The following is a 19,875-nucleotide window of genomic DNA, read 5'->3' on the forward strand; positions in this document are numbered from 1 at the left end:
AGAGAGAGTTATTGAAAAATAGTGACTGACTCCAAAGTTATATATATTTGAATTTAAAAATATTGTTACGTTTTAACCTTTTCAAAACGCTGGTTTATTTCCTTTAAATAAACCGGATACTTTTGATTGCAAATAAAAGCCGTTTAGTAGTTTGAAAATTGTAACAACTCTTTATTTCTTTAAAATGTACAACAACAATAGAATTAAATAGCCACTCAATGTTTTTTTTATACACGTTTATAAATTCTCAGAATTACAGACACTTTATAATGTACACGAATTTACTTGAAAAAAACACAACACACTTTAAGGCACTTAGATGATGTTTCTTCGAAAAGCGTCTCTGATCAACTCACTAACGACTGCAACCTCTGCCACTATTTATAACACTGCATTACCATCTAGAAAGCTCTTTAACTGTCTAGAGGTTTCTAATACATACGCCATCTGTGGTGTACTTTCTACAATGTTCTTTAACTGAATATTCGAAATCGAATACAGCGTTGCCAACTTACGATCAAATCAACTGAAAGCTTTTATTTAATAATGCTCACAGATATGTTACAGTTTTACAGCACTGTTATTTGAAAGCATTATGCTACTTTTAAATCAGCCGTTAAAATCGTTATATTTGAATTCAAGTACAATTTCGTAACAATATTTAAAATGGCCATTTTTCGGTAGTTTTTGGGAAAAAATACTTTTTTTATTTTTAAGTTATCTAAAAAATTTCAAAGAAGATGTATTAGGAATTTATACTTTTTGAAAAGCTAGCTTCACACTAAATATTGTAAATGAAAATAAATTTAAAAATTCTTGATACGGAGGGGACCAGGTCCATTCAAATAACGCCTATTTTTTTTATGTAAAATTCAAATTTAGGGCAAAAATTCTCAAATCGCATAGTCGATATCAAAATAAAGTAACCTATTTTAGATAGCCAAATATATTCCTTATTATTTTGTAAAGGGTTCCGATAACCCCTCTCCTGATGTGGATATTATAGCAAAAAAACTAAAAAATCCCATTTTTGGGATTTTTCAAAACTTTTTTTAGGAATTACGGGATTCCTGATTATAAATTTCAAAATTTGTTTTTATTTTTCTACATCTAATAGCAGGATGCACTAAGTAAGGTGAAATCAACAACACAGCTGATTTTTATTTATCTATTTTGAAAGTGCTTGTGTTTTGTCAAACTGAATTTGTTTTGAAAAATAATAAATTTTATTTTCAAAGAAAAAACAATTTAAATCATTAACCATGAATGAAGATGTGAATTAAAAGATTTCATATAATGAAATTTGGATAAATCACTATTAAACCGTTGTTCTTCTTCAAAAATAATTTAAATTTAACGGCCGTTTTTTAGTTAAATGCAAAAATAAAATTTGTTTATTTTTTATTTGTCAGCAAGAAATATTGTGTTTGTTGTCGAAACGCTCTCACCTTACTTATTACATCATGATCTAATAGTATATATAACTGTAAATTTTCATTAAAAACTATTAATAAATAAAAAAATAATTTTAATTTAAAAAATTTGTATCCTTGCAAAAGCATTTTTTGACATAACTACACAACCACTTTTTTCAAAAAACAATGACTAAATGTAAGGGTAAAACTGGTTATCATAAAATTTTTGAACCTTTTGTCTATTTCTAAGAAAATAAAAGATAAAAAAAACAGAAATTCCAACAAACGAGTTAGATATTAGCATTTTTATGCTAACAGCATGCCATTCACCATCCAAAACGTATGAACATACCCAGGTATGTTGTTGTTGACGTGCGTAAAGCAGTTCTGCTGTTGACATAAAGGTTAAAGGTCAACCAAAAATTTAACTACTGATCCGAATAATGTACGACCAAATCGTAGAGAAGGACATAAGCTTTCAGAAAATGTAATTTATGACCCGCCTGTTAGAATACAAGGTTAGATACAGGGTGTGTAAAGTAAAGCTTGTAACCATTTAAGACGAATCGTTTATACTCAGAAGAGCCACTATTCAGAGATCTTGAAGAGAATAGCGTTCCAAGTATTTCTGAACAACCTATTAGTTTTAGTATCATGCGATAGGCAAATACACTTTGGTCCAGCTTGCACAAACGCCCTTCTGAACGGTATTAATGCAACGGGAATATAGGGTATCCAAACGTTTGATAATATTGTGTGTAATTGTATATGTAGAATATCATTAGTATTGGTAGCTGTAGTAAAAGTGTTGCTACCGGAAAACAAGTGTCCAAATGTTACACTTGTATTTCATACAAACGTAACAATGAGTATAAAGTCAGTAACGGCAAAACATAGTTATGCATAGTGAAATCAAACAATTTACAGTGGGAACGACAACAAATTTTAAATTCTCCACTTAATTGTTATATGGATTTTGTATGGCCATCGGAAACATGTAGAGTAAAGGTACAAAAATAAATTAGTTTGAATCGAAATTTTTCATTTCGTCACCAAAAATTTTATTTTCATAATTTAAAATTATTTGCATAAATTTTGGTGGTAACGGTGTTTTTTTTACTTTTGTTGGTCACTGTAAATTTCAATAGACTTTTTTATGGGAATTCTTATTTTTTTTGTGCATTTTGTCTGACAACGTTTAATGATATTCCAAAAAAGAACAAGAAATTTAGAGAAAAAGAAATTTAAATAAACACCACAATATGGTATCGCAAATGGACCAACTAAATAATTTTTAAAATGACCTTAGACAACATAGAAAATAGTATTTGTTTTTCTGTTGCTGTGTGCAGAAACAATTTATAAAATATAACAGGAAATACATTAAAATCGATTAGACTAAATATTTCATTTATTTAAAAAAAAAAACTAATGGATGATGATTATATTACTTAATATATAGTAAATATAAAGTAAAATAAAATATAAAAGATATAAAATATAATGCTAAAAAGAAATTAAAATTTAAAATAAACAATTGTACAAAATTATTAAAGAAATTTCCCCCTAAAATTCCAAGACCAAATAACTTAAAAATAATGTTTTTAGATAATAATTGTTTACTCTATTTAGTTTTAGTACATTGTTCTTACAGTATATCTTATATTAAAGCCCGTTTCCGTTTGATCGGTAAAACTATCACTTGAAAAATAAATTAAAAATGGCGCCGAAGCCACAATTGAAGGGCTAGTTTGTAGCGATGTGCCACAATAATAGCTGGGCATAATATTTAGACTATTGGCCACATACGATTGTGGTATCATTAGATAGTCTTCACGCCGGGGAGGTGTTTGCACCGTACTGTGACAGTCTCCATCGTAACCCATGCTGCCTTGAATTGCATTGGACATTGAGAATTTTTGAGCTTGATATCTGGAAAAAAGGCAAAGGTTAAATAAATATGTAATTAGTATATTAATATATAAATTCGTCTTTAAAAAATATACATTTTTTCAAACTTAAAAAGGAGCTTTTTTGAGTACAAGTGCTATATTCTGATTAGTGTTTATAATCCGGTTAACCGAAAAAACGGTTTTTCTTCGAAATCTCTGTTTTTAGCGAACCGGTTAACTGATGAACCGGTTTTCTGAAAAAGTCCAATTTTCGGTTAACCGACAAACCGGTTTTTTAAAAAGTGTGTTTTTTATAAAGACTAATTCGGATGTGTCGAATCTTATATACCCTTCACCCAAGTATATTTTAAGAAAAATAAGCGGGTCTATATGGGAGCTATGACTAATTATGGACCGATCATAACAAAATTTTGTGACATGAATTTTGTATATATAAAACTTATTGGGAGCGGAATTTGTGGAGATACATATATAAATTAAACATTTATGACCGATAAAGTCCAATTTCGGAAGGACATTTGTATAGGGGCTAGGTGAAATAATGGACCGATTTCAGCCAGTTTCAATAGGCTTTATCCTTGGACCGAAAAAATAATATGTACCAAATTTGATCGAAATATCTTCAAAATTGCGACCTGTACTCTGCGCACAAGGTTTACATGGACAGCCAGCCGACCAGCCAGCCAGACGGACGGACGGACGGACAGACATCGACTCATAAAGTGATTCTAAGTCGATCGGTATACTTTAAGGTAGGTGTTATACTAATATTTTTGGGCGTTACAAACATCTGCACAATCGCATTATACCCTCCCCACTATGGTGGTGTAGGGTATAAATATTGGTGAACAAAATATTTTTGGTGAAAAGAAATTTTTGTGGCAAAATCGAGGTAATCGCTGTTTTTGCTTATATCTCAGCCATTTATAGGGAAGTTTTTTCGATTTTAAATAATAACCTAATTTGGATTATTGTGGAAATATTGATGTATCAATTATCTATGTAAGTTATTTGGGGGCTTTATTGTTCGCAGCATAACTATAGCGTTTTGTATGAACAAAAACTAGATCTTTAGATCAATATAGATACCAACCACATTAGCAACGCTCAGGAAATGCAGGAACTCTATTGGTAAGAATTGGGGACTAGGACCAGTTATGGTAAACTGGATTTACACATCGGTTGTAAGGCCATTATTACTTATGGTTGTACAGTTTGGTGGGAGGCAAAGAGGAAAAGTATATTGTATAGTAGTCACGATATTAATTACACTATGCAACAAATGAAGACTTTTGGAAAAACACAAGATCATGACAGTATAGGTTCGACTCTACTACCAAAGGATAGTAAAACCCTATACTCAGTTTGTCCATTTTGGTGACCGATTTTTTTTTATGGACCCCCAAAGTTTAGAAAATCAGTTGGGCCTCTAAAAAAGGTGTCATCAGTTTTTGGTTAACAGGTAATTCAGACTTTGTGATACAGCTTAACTTTATATGGCAATAATATAACTAAGAGTCCGCCAAATAAATTTTGTTAAAATTTATTTCCAAAAAATAGCTTTTTCGTGCACTTTTGTTGAAAAACTATAGGAAGAAAAACATTTTTTTTTACTTCTTTTAGAATAACTTCCAGGGACTCCTAATTTTTCGATAACAATATTTTGCAATGTTGTAGCTACGATAAATCTGAATAACTCTAGTGAACATATCAATGCAATCTGAACATATCTAGGCATTCTAAATAGCTGCCAAAAATCACTTTGTAGCTTAAAAATTTTAGTTTTTTACTACACAGAAAAAAGTTTCAACATAAATAGTATGATTTGATTTCATTGATTTCAATTCATAACATTTATAAATAATTTCTTAAATATTAAGATTTTTTCATATTTTATGTTTTAAAATTAAATCTAGAATTCTTGAAAAATATAATTTCATTTTCATTTATATTTTTTTGTTTTTGAAAAATGTTTGAAATTTTCCTTGGAAAATATTTTATTTATTTTTATGATTTTCAGCCACAAAATGAAAACTTTGAAAAAAAATCAAGAAAAATAAAAACTTTGAATTAATGTAAAATTTGAACAGTTACAGACATCACAATAACATTTGTAAGTAATATAGATCTAAATGTTCTTAAGTAAATGGCATTACTAATGTTGCCATTATTTGTTTTCAAACACCGAAATTCCTAAAACGGGGAAAATGTGTTCCAAAAACTGAGTTTTTTTTTAGAAAATAACCCACTTTGACGTTGTATATAAACAATATATAGGGCTATACAAATATGACGAGCTTTTGAGGATCGGTGCTTTGTGTTTTTAGAATTTTTTACTTAAACCTAAAATTTTGTTTCAAAATTGGCCAAGTTTGGATAGGGCTGGGGGGTACAATGTCCGCTTAAGTTAGTCAAATTTTACTTTATACGTTTTTGCATTAAGTTCTCTTTCCAGATCACAAAAAAATGTATATAGCCACGAACAAAATTAGATTTTTATAAAAGAAAAAATATGGGGACTTTTTTGAGAAAAAACTTAAAAAACACACGCATACAAAGTTGAAATATATAAAAAGATGCTTCAACTTTGGATGCGTGTAACTTTTTATAGGGATGAAATAATTGTTATCAGGTTTATTTTATTTCCTTTAGAATTTTATCGCAAATATACGTCGTATATAAAAAACAAATTTTGACCTTTCGTAGGCCCATCATATATAAAATACAAAAAAAAAGAACGAGCAACATTCAAAAAAAAAATAATTTAAATATCTCTTTAACTAAAAGAGATACCTACAGATAAAAGCATATTTTTGTAGATATTCTCAAGGACTATCCACATTTTAAATTTCAGCTCATTCGGATCATAAATGGCTTTTTGGCGATTATTTTTAAATGTGACATTGAAGGTCCACTCATTGATCCCCATTCCGAACATCTCAGCCGAGTAAATAATACAGCACAACATAGAAGTGTGGACTTGATCAACTATGTTAACAAAAAATCTTTGATTTAGCGTAAAAAATAGTAAAAACGAAAATTGTTAAGGTACAAAGTGATCTTTATGTGCTATTTAGAGTGACTAGACACGTTCAGAATGCATTGATATGTTCTCAAGAGATGTTCAACTTTACCGTAGCTAAAACTTTGCTAAACATTGTTAGTGAAAAATTAGGAGACCCTGGAAGTTATTCTAAAAAAAGTAAAAAAAAAAATTTTCTTCCTATATTTTTTCAACAAAAGCGCACGAGAAAGTTATTTTTTGGAATTGTAACAAAATTTATATGGTGGAATTTTAGCTATATTATTGGCATATAAAGTTAAGCCGTATCACAAAGTCTGAATTAGCTGTTAACCAAAAACTGATGACACCTTTTTTAGAGGCCCAACTGATTTTCAGAAACTTTGGGGGCCCATAAAAAAAAATCGGTCACCAAAATGGACAAACTGAGTATAGGGTTTTACTACCCTTTGGTAGTCATGATCGTGTGTTTTTTTCACTGTGTTATTATAAGACAATTCAAATTTTCTGAATTTCCCGGAACTTAACTGAAAGGGCAACACTTCTCCTGTCAACAGACATCTGTCAGTTGACTCTTGTTAAAATTTGAACAAGCTGCATTTAGTTTGTGTTTGGTAGCCATTGATAGCAAATTACCTCGTGACTTGAGGAGAAATTGGAAAAAAGTGAATTTAATCTGTTCATTGGCATTATTTTTTGCGGAAAAAAGTTAGCCTTCACTCAAATAAAGGCTAAACTTGCACCATCAATTTCAATGGTAAAAAAGTGGTTATGGACGCCCGAAACAATTGAAAACAAAAAATCACAATATGATGATCGCCGATCGGAGATTGAAATATGCGAGAGATTGTGGAAGCCAGAGCCACACGGCTCGTTGATTTTAATTTTGAATGATCACTTGGGTATAAGCAAGCTTTCTGCAAGATGGCTGCCGCTGTTTCTCACAATCGGGTGCACAAAAGGGTACACACATGCGCAGTTTCCATGCCAAAAATCCATGAGTTAGACTTCCAAAAATACTTCCTCTTTTTCTTGATTTTTTTAATTTATTAGGGAAAAAAATTTTATGGGAAACATTTTTTTTTTTTAATTTATTTGTGAAAAAAAAAATTTTTTGGTGAAAAAAAATTCTGGCTAAAAAATATTTTTCCAGATTTTGAGCAATTGTAGGTCAGACTTAATTTAGACATATATATGCCGTTGAAATATCTATCATTTGATATCCATATTGTCTATATTAATGACTTAGTAGTCCAGATATAGATCAAAAATACGTAAAAAATCGAGGTTTTCCTGGTTTTTTCCTTATATCCCAAGCCGGAAGAATTCCGGAGATATTTATGTATGAATGTAAGTTGTTTGGGGGCTACGGAAAGTTGATTTCAACATACAGACGGACATGGCTATATCGACTTCGCTATCTAAAACGATCCAGAATATACATATATGTTTTGTGGTTTAAGGTATAAAAACTGTGTTTAATGGACCGATTTCAAGGCTTCGTCCTTGGGCAGAAAAAATGTGTGTTTAAATTGTATCCAAATATTTTCAGAATTGCGATCTGTACTTTGCATACAAGTCCATGTCAAGACTGCCAGCCAGTCAGACGGACGGACGGTCATCGTTAAATCAACTGAGAAATTGATTCTGAGTCCTATTGGTCTAATTTGTTGGGTGTTGAAACATCTGCCTAAATGCAATATACCCTGCCCATTATAGTGGTTTAGGCTATAAATGAATTTTGAACTTATAAAGCTAATTTCGAAATTCTTGAGAACTTAAAATTTTGTAAGGTCATTAAAACATGTCAAAACGGACAGAAACTGGTATTTTTGGATTTGTCATCTTCAATATTAATGAAATTTACCACATATATTACGGTTCCAAAGGGTATTCTCAAATCATCGGAAACCCATTCCATTTCAAAAATATCACGATTTGAAAATTGAAATTTTTTTTTTAAATTGTCTAAAATTATATACATATAATTGCCCATAACTTTGAAACTACTGAAAGACCAGCATAATTTTTAAAGCCAAAGGTATTGTCATTAAAATGGTGTGAATAAAATTGTTTACATTCAAAAGGTTAAAGGTCATTTTTCGGAGTATATATTTCAATGTTAAAAATATCAAAGATTGCAGTGTTAAAAATTCAAAAAGAATATTTCAATGTTAAAAATATCAAAGATTGCAGTGTTAAAAATTCAAAAAGAACAAGGTATTAGGACGAAGAGACTCGATTAGTTCAGGAGTTATAAAGAAAAACGTTATTAAAAGTACGTTTTTACATATAAATTCCTATACAAATTTAAGCACCTGTGTTTTACCATATAAATTGAAATTGATTCAACTGTGTTCTGTTATCTACATACAGTCAGCGTCTAAAGAAAGTGTACAACTTGTTTTTACATTTAAAACATTTTATTTACATATTAAAAAACAATTTTTTCTCCAGTTCTAGTATATTTAACAAAACATTTAATTGTTCTCTTGCAATATATAAACAAAAACCTAAACTATTTCAACTGCAACAAAAACAGTAACAACAAAACCAAAAATACTCCATTTTTAATGCGTCAGAAAAAAGTGTACACATTTAGAATTGCAATAAGATTTTTCTAGCTACATAAAAAAATATATTGTTATTCTTTATTTTTGCCTAGATTATAATTTTTTGTGGATCTTGCTGCTAGTCTCATGAGATTTTAAGATAGTAGCTTTTCTTGTTTGATCGCGAGAACTTTAAAACCAAAATGGGAAAACAAACTGCAATTGAAACAAGAAAGTAAGTCATAAAATTTAAAAATGAAGGCAAATCGTCACGTGAAATCTCTTCTATAATAGGAAGAAGCCATAATACTGTAAAAAAAATTATAGACAAACAAAAAAATTTAGAATTTTAGAAGAACAGCAACGTGCCGGAACACCAAAACGCCTTAACAACCTTGAAATACGATCGATTGTGAAGCCATTGAAGAAAGTATTCACAGTAAGTGCAGTAAAATTATGCGAAGAATTAACAGATTCGTCTGGAGTGAGAGTTAGTAACAGTACGGTTCGCCGAGCTACACCCAAATGCTCTATATGGTGGAGTTCCGAGAGAATAACCCCACATTTCCAAACGAAATAAAGAGCGACTTCGAGAATTCGCAAACAGGTATAAAAACCAAGAAAATTGTTTTGGTATAATGTGCTGTTTACGGACGAAAGCAAGTTTGAGATTTTCCTAAGTAAAAAAAGGAGTAAAATTTGGAGAAGCAAAAATCAAGAGTTCGACCAAAAAATGTACTATCCACCGTAAAGCATGGTGGTGGTTAGGTGATGGTGTGGGGGTGTATGGCGGCAAGTGGCATGGGAAAACTCATATTTATTGATAGTTTGATGAGTAAAACCGATTACCTAAACATTAATCCCATTGAACATCTGTGGGAGCATTTTGACAGACAGATCAGAAAATGAAATATTACCAGCAATGACTCTCTACACGAAATCCTGCAGGAAGAGTGGTTCAAAATCCCAACATAGGTGACATCAAAATTGGTAGAAACAATGCCAAGGAGGCTTGAAACGGTTTTAAAACCCAAAAGATGTCAAATAAAATACTAAACACGTTTTTTCTTCTAATTTCCCTAAACTGTACACTTTCTTTTGACGCGTTAAAAATGGAGTATTTTTGGTTTTGTTGTTACTGTTTTTGTTGCAGTTGAACTAGTTTAGTTTTTTGTTTATATATTGCAAGAGAACAATTAAATGTTTTGTTAAATATACTAGAACTGGAGAAAAAATAGTTTTTTAATATGTAAATAAAATGTTTTAAATGTAAAAACAAGTTGTACACTTTCTTTAGACGATGACTGTACGTATTTGCTTAAATTTTTGTTATGAGAAAACGTACTTTTAATAACGTTTTTCTTTATAACTTCTGAACTAATCGAGTCTGTGTGTAATTTTTTAAGTCATGGAAATATAACCATATACGGACATAAAATACCAAAAAAAAATACCTGTGTCTTCCAGTTTTGGGCAAAGTCATGTACTTTTATGGTCCCCCAAAGATTTGGGGCCTTGGTGTTTGGAATTTTGATTTACTCTCGGAGCCCTTGTCATAAAGAACAAAAATTGTGAACATATAAAATCAAAAAATCTTCTTCTTCAAGATCAAAATCGCAAAAAACTTTAAAAAAAATTCATAGACCAAGACCAAAATTTAGTTTGGTCTTTTATCACGTAGTGGTGTCCGTATATGGTTATATTTTTTCGTGCTGCTCTGTCAAAATGTCCAAAAAAAAAATTTTCCCGAGTAGGAACTCTAATTTGAAGTCATTGTAAAGCATTTTTTTGCTAAAATTTACTATCACTTTTAATTAAGAAAATATTTATGTTCAAACTACTCGTTTTTTTTTGCCATTACACAATTTCAATGTGCTGCTAATTAATAGCACATTCTCTAACAATGAAAACTATAAAAACATGTTTTCCCCTCATTTGACAGTTAATTAACATGTCAGCCAAAAAATATATATTTGTGTATTCCTCTACTTACTCAATCATATTTGCTCCACCAGTTGGCTTAATACAAATGACATAATTCATATTGGGCAAATAGTACGTTGAACCATCTGCCTTGTAGTTGAAACTCTTGATATTGTCCGACAACTGCGTATAGTACTGATGACAACCATGTGGAGCCAACAGCTCTAAATCAGCATTACTGTGTGACGAGAATATGGTGCGTAGACTTTGTAAATTATTGCCATTAACGAACGGCATAAATGACTGTGAACGTCTCCTGGGCTGGGCGGGACATTCCAGTTGGGTGACAACCAAACGCCATATGGAAGAAGGCCAACGATTGGGTAGATTAAAGGTTAAACTGACTTCGGATACCCCATTGGCCACATTGAAGGGTACATATAAATGTTGTCCCGTATTATCACCACACAAAGTAAAATCACCTATTGATAAGTTATCACCACATTCTAGAATATTATTGGCGGCATCGTAAACAGGTGGTTCTATTTCGAATCTTTGGAATTGTATTAAAAGTTGACAGACATCGGCACTGTAGGGTTGTATGGTGTAGACACAGGGGTTGGCATTGATATTGGTGGGATTCTTAATAATGGTGCGTTTCAATTTGGACACAGAATTACACTGGAGATTGGCTGGGAGTAGAAAAAATATAAAAATTTTTATAATTGTTCTTTACTTAATTTTAGATATTTAGACATACTTTCACAACAAACCCCAAATGAACTGCAATAGCCTTTGGGTGAGCCTCCCGAGCTTAGACACTTGAAACGTGACATACAAGTACCGGTGCTATCATCACTGGTTACACAACTATCTTTCAAAGGACTGCGCCTAGCCTGGCGATATGAAATATCTTCGGTTGTCTCATTTGTTTTTAACTCCAAAGCAGAGCACGAGTTTAAAACACCCACTAGACTCACTATTAAACTAAGCAAAGCTAAATATACACTCATTTTCCGAACACTTTTTTTTATTAAAAACCGTTAAATTTTTCATAAATTGTTTGATGTTATATTTCAACACTTATTTTCTATTCTCTGTAACTAACTGACTTTTAGAAATTGTTATCTATGGCTTTTATACCAAAATTAAAAATAAAAGAACTTCAAAATTGAAAAAACATCGATCTCTCTCTCTCTCTTACCTTTGCAGCACTCCTCTTCTAATATTGCGGCTTTAACGAAACTAAATTGTATTTTCATGTCTACAAATTCTAAAATTGAGTAAATATTTGTAGACATTTCTCTGACGAGCTGAGATTGGTCGACAATGATGGTGATTGCACGGTTATTTACTTTGAATCATTCTTTTTTCATATCTTACTTAGTTTACTTTTTTTTGTAAAATGATTTTGGTAGACATTTTAGGGTATTTTTGTTTTATTTAATGTAAATAAATTAAAATTCTTTTGGTAGTTTGTTGTCAGTTTTTAACTTTTCAAAATTGTCTTGTTTATTATTCCAAATTCTGTGGTAAGTGTTGGAAATTGAAAACCGTTATAGCTCAAATATTAGTATAAATATAGTATACATGACTAGTCGTTTACATAAAGACAACACAGGGCTACAAAAATGTTACTTTTTGGTGACCATGACATTTTAAGCCGTCACAGAAGGAGTGACAATACAATGAAATGTCAGTTTTTAAAAACACATCTTTTTACCTAATATATATCATTCAATCCAGTAAATTTTTTTTTTGTTTTTTTCAATTTTTTTTTTAATATTTAGCGAAAAAAACTTTTGGTGAAAAAAAAATTCTGGTTAAAATTTTTTTTCCGATTTTGACCCATTGTAGGTGCAACTTATGGTCTTATATTCGTCGTTGCAAAGGTCTTTGAAATATCTATCATTAGATATCCATATTGTCTATATTAATGACTTAGTAATCCAGATATAGGTAAAAAATCGAGGTTGTCCTCAGCCATTTGTGGACCAATTTTGCTGATTTTAAATAGTAGACTTCTCGAAAGTATGTCTGACAGAATTATTGAAGATTTGGATCCCAAAGATATCTGGGGTCTTTTGAAAATTGATTTTAAGAAACAGACAGACAGACAAACGGACATGGCTTAATCGACTCTGCTATCTATAAGGATCCAGAATATAGTATATACTTTATAGGATCGGAAAATTATATTGTGGAAATTACAAACGGAATGACAAACTTTTATATACCCTTCTCACGTAGGTGAAGGGTATAACAAGTAAGAGAGCTATATATATTATACTTCAAAATAAAAATTTTAAATATTTTTAGGTAAACAAACTTTTTTTTTCAAAAGTTGTTTTTTTAATTTTTTGTAAAATTTTTTTAATTTTTTTTTTTAAATTTAAATTGTTTTTTTTTTAATTTTTTTTTGTTTTTTAATTTTTTTTTTAATATTTAGTGAAAAAAATTCGGGTTAAAAATTATTTTTTCCGATTTTGACCCATTCTAGGTCCAACTTATGGTCTTAAATTCGTCGTTGCAAAGGTCTTTGAAATATCTATCATTAGATATCCATATTGTCTATATTAATGATTTAGTAATCCAGATATAGGTCAAAAATAGGTCAAAAATCGAGCTTGTCCTGGTTTTTTTGTGAACCGATTTTCGCGATTTTAAATAGCAACCAAGCTGGAAGAATTTGGGGGCTTCGGAAAGTTGATTTTGTCAATTGTCGAATTTGTCAATTTTTGAAAAACTCGCGATTTAGAGAAAAGTGAAACAATTCGTTAAATTACCAGGGTGGGTCAATAAGTCCGTGATTTAACTGAAAGGGCAACACTGCTCCTGTTAACAAGTATCTGTCAGTTGATTCCTGTCTAAATTAGAACAAGCTGAGTTATTTAGATTGTGTTTGACAGCCATTGATAGCAGACTACCACGAGAACTCCCCAAAAATGAGGATTTATCCAATTGCAAAAATTGGCGGGGGATTACACTTCTTTGCATGACCAATAAATTATGTGCACATATAATTAGCAAACGTCTTATGAATGCTCTTGGTACCCATTTAAGAAGGGAACAAGCAGGTTTTCGTCCTCATCGATCATGCTTAGATCATGTCAACACAGTACACAATTTAATAGTTGTGCAATCTGTTAAATGGTGTAAGGGAGTGCCGCACTAAATCATAAAGTTAATTAGGGCAACGTATCAATGTGCAAGCTGTCGTATCAACTACGATAGAACCCTAAGCAATAGGGATACCAAGTTAAAAGGCGTTAGACAAGGTTGTGTTCTCTCGCTCTCATTATTCAACATTGTATTGGACAACGTACTGATCAACGCGATCCCACTGGTATTACATGGGGTCTTCATGGCATGCTAGATGTCATGATTATGCAGACGACATTTGTCTTTTCGCTCATAAAAGTTTCCATATGTCATCTAAGCTGAAAGCATTGGCAAAACAAAAAATACGACTTTTACTCTGTATGGCGCTGAAATAGAATCAGTAACCTCCTTCACATATCTCGGAAGTATTGCCTACAGTTCTGGTGGTTCCAGTGAAGATATAAAGTCACGTTTATGTAAAGCTAAGGCTGCTATCGGCGTGCTCTTTTCTGTTTGGTAATCCACAACCATATCCAGAGACACAAAAAGCATATGAAACGTTGAACCCATCCAACCGTGAATTGCAAGCAATGTAAGCTTTTGTGAATCGTTGTCTGCGTAGGATTCTGTGAATATTCTGGCCTAACTTCATCACAAATACCTACGCAAACCACTAGATGATGTAATAAGACAAGGTATCGAGTGAACACCTCCAGGAAGCCGAAAGTGTTTTCGTTGTGGAAGCTGCGGAGGGTGGTGTTTCCTGGAGCGAAATCAAGAATATTGCTAACGACGAACCCAGATGGAAAACCTTTGTTGAGCCCTTGAGCTCAGTAGTTTTAATTTTGAATTATCACTTGGGTATGTAAAAGCTTTCCACTAGATGGCTTCCGTGTTTGCTCACAATCGTGTGTTGCAGTTTCCATGGAAAACTAAATGAATTAGGCTACAATTTGCTCCCTCATCCGCCCTATTATCCAGTTATTATGACTATTATGACCAGTGACTATTTGGTTGTGAGAGGATTTCATCGTTGGATCAGGTTTGGGAACAAGAAATAATCAGTCGGTGCCTACTTTATAGATTTTTGCCATGGAAACTGCACATGTGTGCACCTTTGCATTGTCCTCGTGAAAAAGAACTTTTTTCTTTGCCAAATGCTGTCGTGTTTTTTTCAAATCCTCATTAAATTGACCCAATAAATTGGCATAACATTCGCCATTGATTATTTGACCCTATTGAATGTAGTTAATGGGCATTATATTCTAGCTGACGTTCAATATTATCGAGTCTGCTCATAAGGTTTTCTGATGACAAGAAAATCTTGTGGAGTTCAATCGCAAATTTTATCTATCATGGTCTTTAAGCGGTCTTCACTGACGGATAAAATTGCTTTCATTTAGGAGGGTAGCCACTGCAAGTTGTTTTAAAATATCTTCCGATACTTTACCTTGAGTTAAGGAACGCATTTGACTTAACAAATATGATGGTTTTCCGTTCGATAATTTGACTTCAGTTAAAAGTTGAGACGCTTATTTTCGGAGTCTTAAAATTAACTGATGAGTTTTGCTTTCAACGTTTCATACATGTTAGCAGCCCAAGGGTTGATTAAGACGTTATGCCCTTTCTCGAGGATGTTGGCATCTATTGATGCCACAATTGTTTGAAATTTTGTTGATTCTTGAGCACAACCAGCCTTTATAAACTGCGACTCCAGTTGTTTAAACCAAAACCAAAATAATGAAGCTTTAACAGCGACTCTAGAAATTTCCATATAAGGAGAATTTGATGGTAGAAATGAAAAATCGTCTTCTGAAGTTTATATTCTTACAAATTAAAATCTTTAAAATGTGGGGTCATCAATTTGATGGCACGTATTTAGATTTTTAATAAAAAGACCAACAATATGTTTTCAATTTTATAAAAAAGGTTCTTTTTTTAACTCAAATTCAAAAAACGATTGATAAATAATTGTTTCATTTATTATTACAAAAGCAAAGTAAAAGTATACAAATATGTTTGCCACAACTCTTTGAAATATCTCCTAAACTGTTGTGAAAATTATTAAATAATATTACAATAACTTGCATGTCATTTTAATTAGAATATTTCGATAAAAAAAATCGTTTTAGAGTCATCTTGGTGAGAACCAAGATTCAATTCAAAGAAACATAATTTATGGGCTTATAACTTCATTATCACATGTATCTTAATTGATTCCAAAAAAGATACGCCGCCGCCCTGTGTTATTTGAGAATAATTTTTGGTGTGGAACGCACTGCGAACTTCAGTTGTCATTTCTTTGATTGAAAAAATAATCAAAATTTATCACCAAATTCTTGTTAATTTGTAGAAACAATGAACTGATAACAAAAATTGATAATGGAAACAAAAATAAATTGATATTGAGTTTATTATTATTTATAATAAAAAATTGAATTCATGTTAAAAAGCCATCGTATAACATATTATTACAATAGATAAATATATGAATTCTATAAACTATTTTACATAGTTCTCATTCAAGCTCTCAAACTGATACTTACTAACTTCAAATCGATATATCTGGGCAGAACCCCCGCCGATTTCAGCTGTCGCACAGTGTTATCGAAAATTATTGTTCTAGGACTGAAAGACAATCAGCTTGATCACAGAAGTTTTTTTTAAATACTTTATGCAAAAGAACCATTTTAAATTTGCTGCCATATGAAATGTGTTTGGGAGGTGAATTTAATAATTTCCCAAGTAAAAATGCTTTAAAATTAACTGAGATACTAAAGAGCTTCCAAATTTGTTCAAAAATTAATATATGATAGTTACATGCTAACATTAGGCATGAAAATTATGGGTGTCATTAACATCGTTGTCTTCATACGTCACCAAACTCGACAACAGTAGGAATCAGCGTTGCCACTCATAAAATAGTTTTCCTACCAAATTTCTAATTAAAAACTACCAAAGCCTACCAAATTTAAAATATTTGAGAAATGCTATATGAATTCGCTTCAAAATTAATAGTTAACTTAAAATTATATTATTGCTGCTATAAAATTATCCAGAGGAAGAATGATATTGAAGCAGAGTTTAACACATATTATTAGAAAATAAAAGTTTTGAGAGCCCTTTGGCATTTTTTATATTATATTTTAAAAAATGCTATCTTCATATTTTGCAAATATGTAGTTTTATTATTTTGGCTTAACATAAGTAGTTTTTTCGTTATTATTTTAATTATTTTGTTCTGAAAAATACTTCTGTATTCAGAAATATCGTAGCCTACCAAAATACGACAAATATCGGAACAAACCAACCAAACTACCAAAAGTCAATTTGTTAACTTCAAACTACCAATTTTGGTCCAATTGGACCAAAGCGGCAACGCTGGTAGGAATTGATAATTGGATCTTCGCTCAGGAAAGACCCCACACGCAGAGAAAAAATATAATGGGCATGGTTACTGTAACCATTTAAATAATGTTACAAGATTTTTAACTATATTATAGTCACAGTAACCATTTACATGATTGTGGTAACTATAATATGGTTAATTTATGATTCACATGATTATATCAACCATATATATGGTTACAGTAAACAAATATATGTTTGTGGCAACCATATTTATGATGAATAATTTTATCATAATATGTTGTACTCAGATTATGATAAGCCTTAAGCCGAGAGCAACATAATATGATAAGTCCTGCATCATATGAATGGTTGTCACAAACATATATTTGTTTACTGTAACCATATATATGGTTGCTACAATCATGTGAATGGTAAATTAACCATATTATGGTTACAACAATCATGTAAATGGTTACTGTGATCATAATATAGTTAAAAAACTTGTAACAATATTGAAATGGTTACAGTAACCATGCCCAACTTCTCTGCGTGCAGTCATACTCGTTCAAAGATATTCAATTCAGCAACCACTGCTGATTGAACAACATCTGGATCAGCACAACAATTATCATTTTATGCACCATTGATATCATTCCGCAACTGCAAGGGAAAATAACTGAGATAACTTTCTTTATCCACACTTGGAAAAGGAGAGTTGGCATGCGGACAATAGGCTGCATTCCCGACATCAGTTCCTTATAAGACGTTCATATATGTCTGAACCAAATTGATTTTAATGCTTAGCTCCGGCAATCGAACCTAGGAATTTACCATCTGCACCATGAGCGACATGAATTATCGGTAACTAGCTCGCCCAATATCACTGACAATCAGGCGAGAAATAGTTGTTCTAGGATCAGACAACTTACTTTTAAGTTAATTTCACGCAATAGTCGTTGCAGCATTCGGACTCTACATTCCAGCTGCTTGATTGAACATTTACTGGAAAAAAGCAGACTGAAATAAATTCAAATAATTAACCATCCATCTCTTTACTAATCTTCCTATAACCCCCCAGCTGTATGAAGGAAGTTACATTTAACAGACAGTTCAGTAATTTCCAATTATATTTCAGCTTGACAATTGTACATTATCCAGAAGAAAGAAGACTGGCAGAAATTTAGAGAATTTACCAATCGTCTATTCAAAAATATGAGGTAAATGAGGACAATTGAATGAAAGGGCAAGGTCATTTGAAGAATTTTCTGTCTCTATGTTCGGCCTTTCTCCAACCCATCGAAGATGGATTACAATGTCCGATGATGTTTGCCACCTCCATATTCCACCCTGTATGGTACTCTGAAGAGAGACAAGGCAAAATTGCATTATTAACTTCGACAGCTATTGTAGTTGGAGTTTCGGACACATGTCAGCATTACACGCCACTTAAAGATGCTGAGGCAATAAATGCAGCCAAACATGCCATAGTATTCGCTCCGCCAACATATCCATGCTGATGTTGGAATATCTAAACAAGCTGAGAATCGTGAATAGTGTCGAGGACCATTTTCTTCATAAGCTGACCCGTCACCTATCAGGAGCTCGCCATGAACATCGAATCAACAAGGCTCAAGTGGACAGGTACCTTGTGGAAGGACATAAGTCACATTTTACTCTTCCAGTACATTCTGCAGACAACAACTTGAAGTAATGCATCATAAATAATCTGAGTGGTCGCCAGACATAAGTTCATAGAGTTTAGACACAAATACTAGAAACGTCTTAAACTTGGCCATGGGGTTTTTCACTGCTGTTTAACAACTACCTTTCATAAAAATTTCCTGCACAATAAGAAGTGGAAGTGGAATTATGTCGAATATTTCAGCGCAAATGCATGAGGAATCCTCCTTGGCTACCTACAAGATGACGGATCGGTTGGTGATCAAATGCGTTGATCCTGCGATAAATTCGTCTATATATTAAGGGCTTTTGGGAAGAACTATATTTCTTTTCCTCCATTACCCCTCTTGGGAGCATTTGGCTTACACAAAGCATCTCCATCTTATAAGATTTGTTTTCAGTTGTTTTTCGCATATTTCCCATGTTGCCATTAGAACCAGACTATTGTTATTTTTGTATAAGTTTCGTTAAACGGTTGTTGTTCCTGTTATGTAGATGATTGGTCTGCTGTAGCTGGTCCATGGATACATGAAGGATGTTGCCACAAGATCCAGTGTTATTTTTGCTTGTGTCAGTTACGTCAGTTTGTTGTTCCAACTAAGTAGATGATTGGCCTGCTGTAGCTGGTCTAGGATAATGGGGCTGCTATCTGTCGTTGCCTAGAAACAACGAAATGCCACTTAAATTGTATTTGGATTCAGTATCCGTTATTCTGTCTCGAACAGTTTAAATGTTCTTTGGCAAATTGTGAACGATCAATATGGATTTTTAAAAGCAAAAGTTTTTTCACGGAGCGATACCATCACCCTCATTTGCCTTGCGTCTAACAGTACGAGAACTAATTTCCAATTGTAGATTATTGATACCTCCCGGGTATCAATAATCTTTTGTGGCCAAGAACGAATCAAGCCAAATTC

At 32.1% G+C, this 19,875-nt stretch overlaps 1 protein-coding gene across 1 annotated transcript; it reads right to left on the reverse strand.

The window, feature by feature from the left end:
- Positions 1–3,049: 3,049 nt before the first annotated feature.
- Positions 3,050–11,851, reverse strand: LOC135961603 (uncharacterized). Its single transcript, XM_065513129.1, has 3 exons — positions 11,586–11,851; positions 10,896–11,517; positions 3,050–3,347 (listed from the first exon to the last, which is right to left on the reverse strand). The coding sequence occupies exons 1-3, from the start codon at positions 11,836–11,838 to the stop codon at positions 3,050–3,052; spliced, it is 1,173 nt and encodes a 390-aa protein (XP_065369201.1). The 5' UTR covers positions 11,839–11,851.
- Positions 11,852–19,875: the final 8,024 nt, after the last annotated feature.

This window comes from Calliphora vicina, chromosome 5 (genome assembly GCF_958450345.1).
Source record: "Calliphora vicina chromosome 5, idCalVici1.1, whole genome shotgun sequence".
Lineage (NCBI taxonomy): Eukaryota > Metazoa > Arthropoda > Insecta > Diptera > Calliphoridae > Calliphora > Calliphora vicina.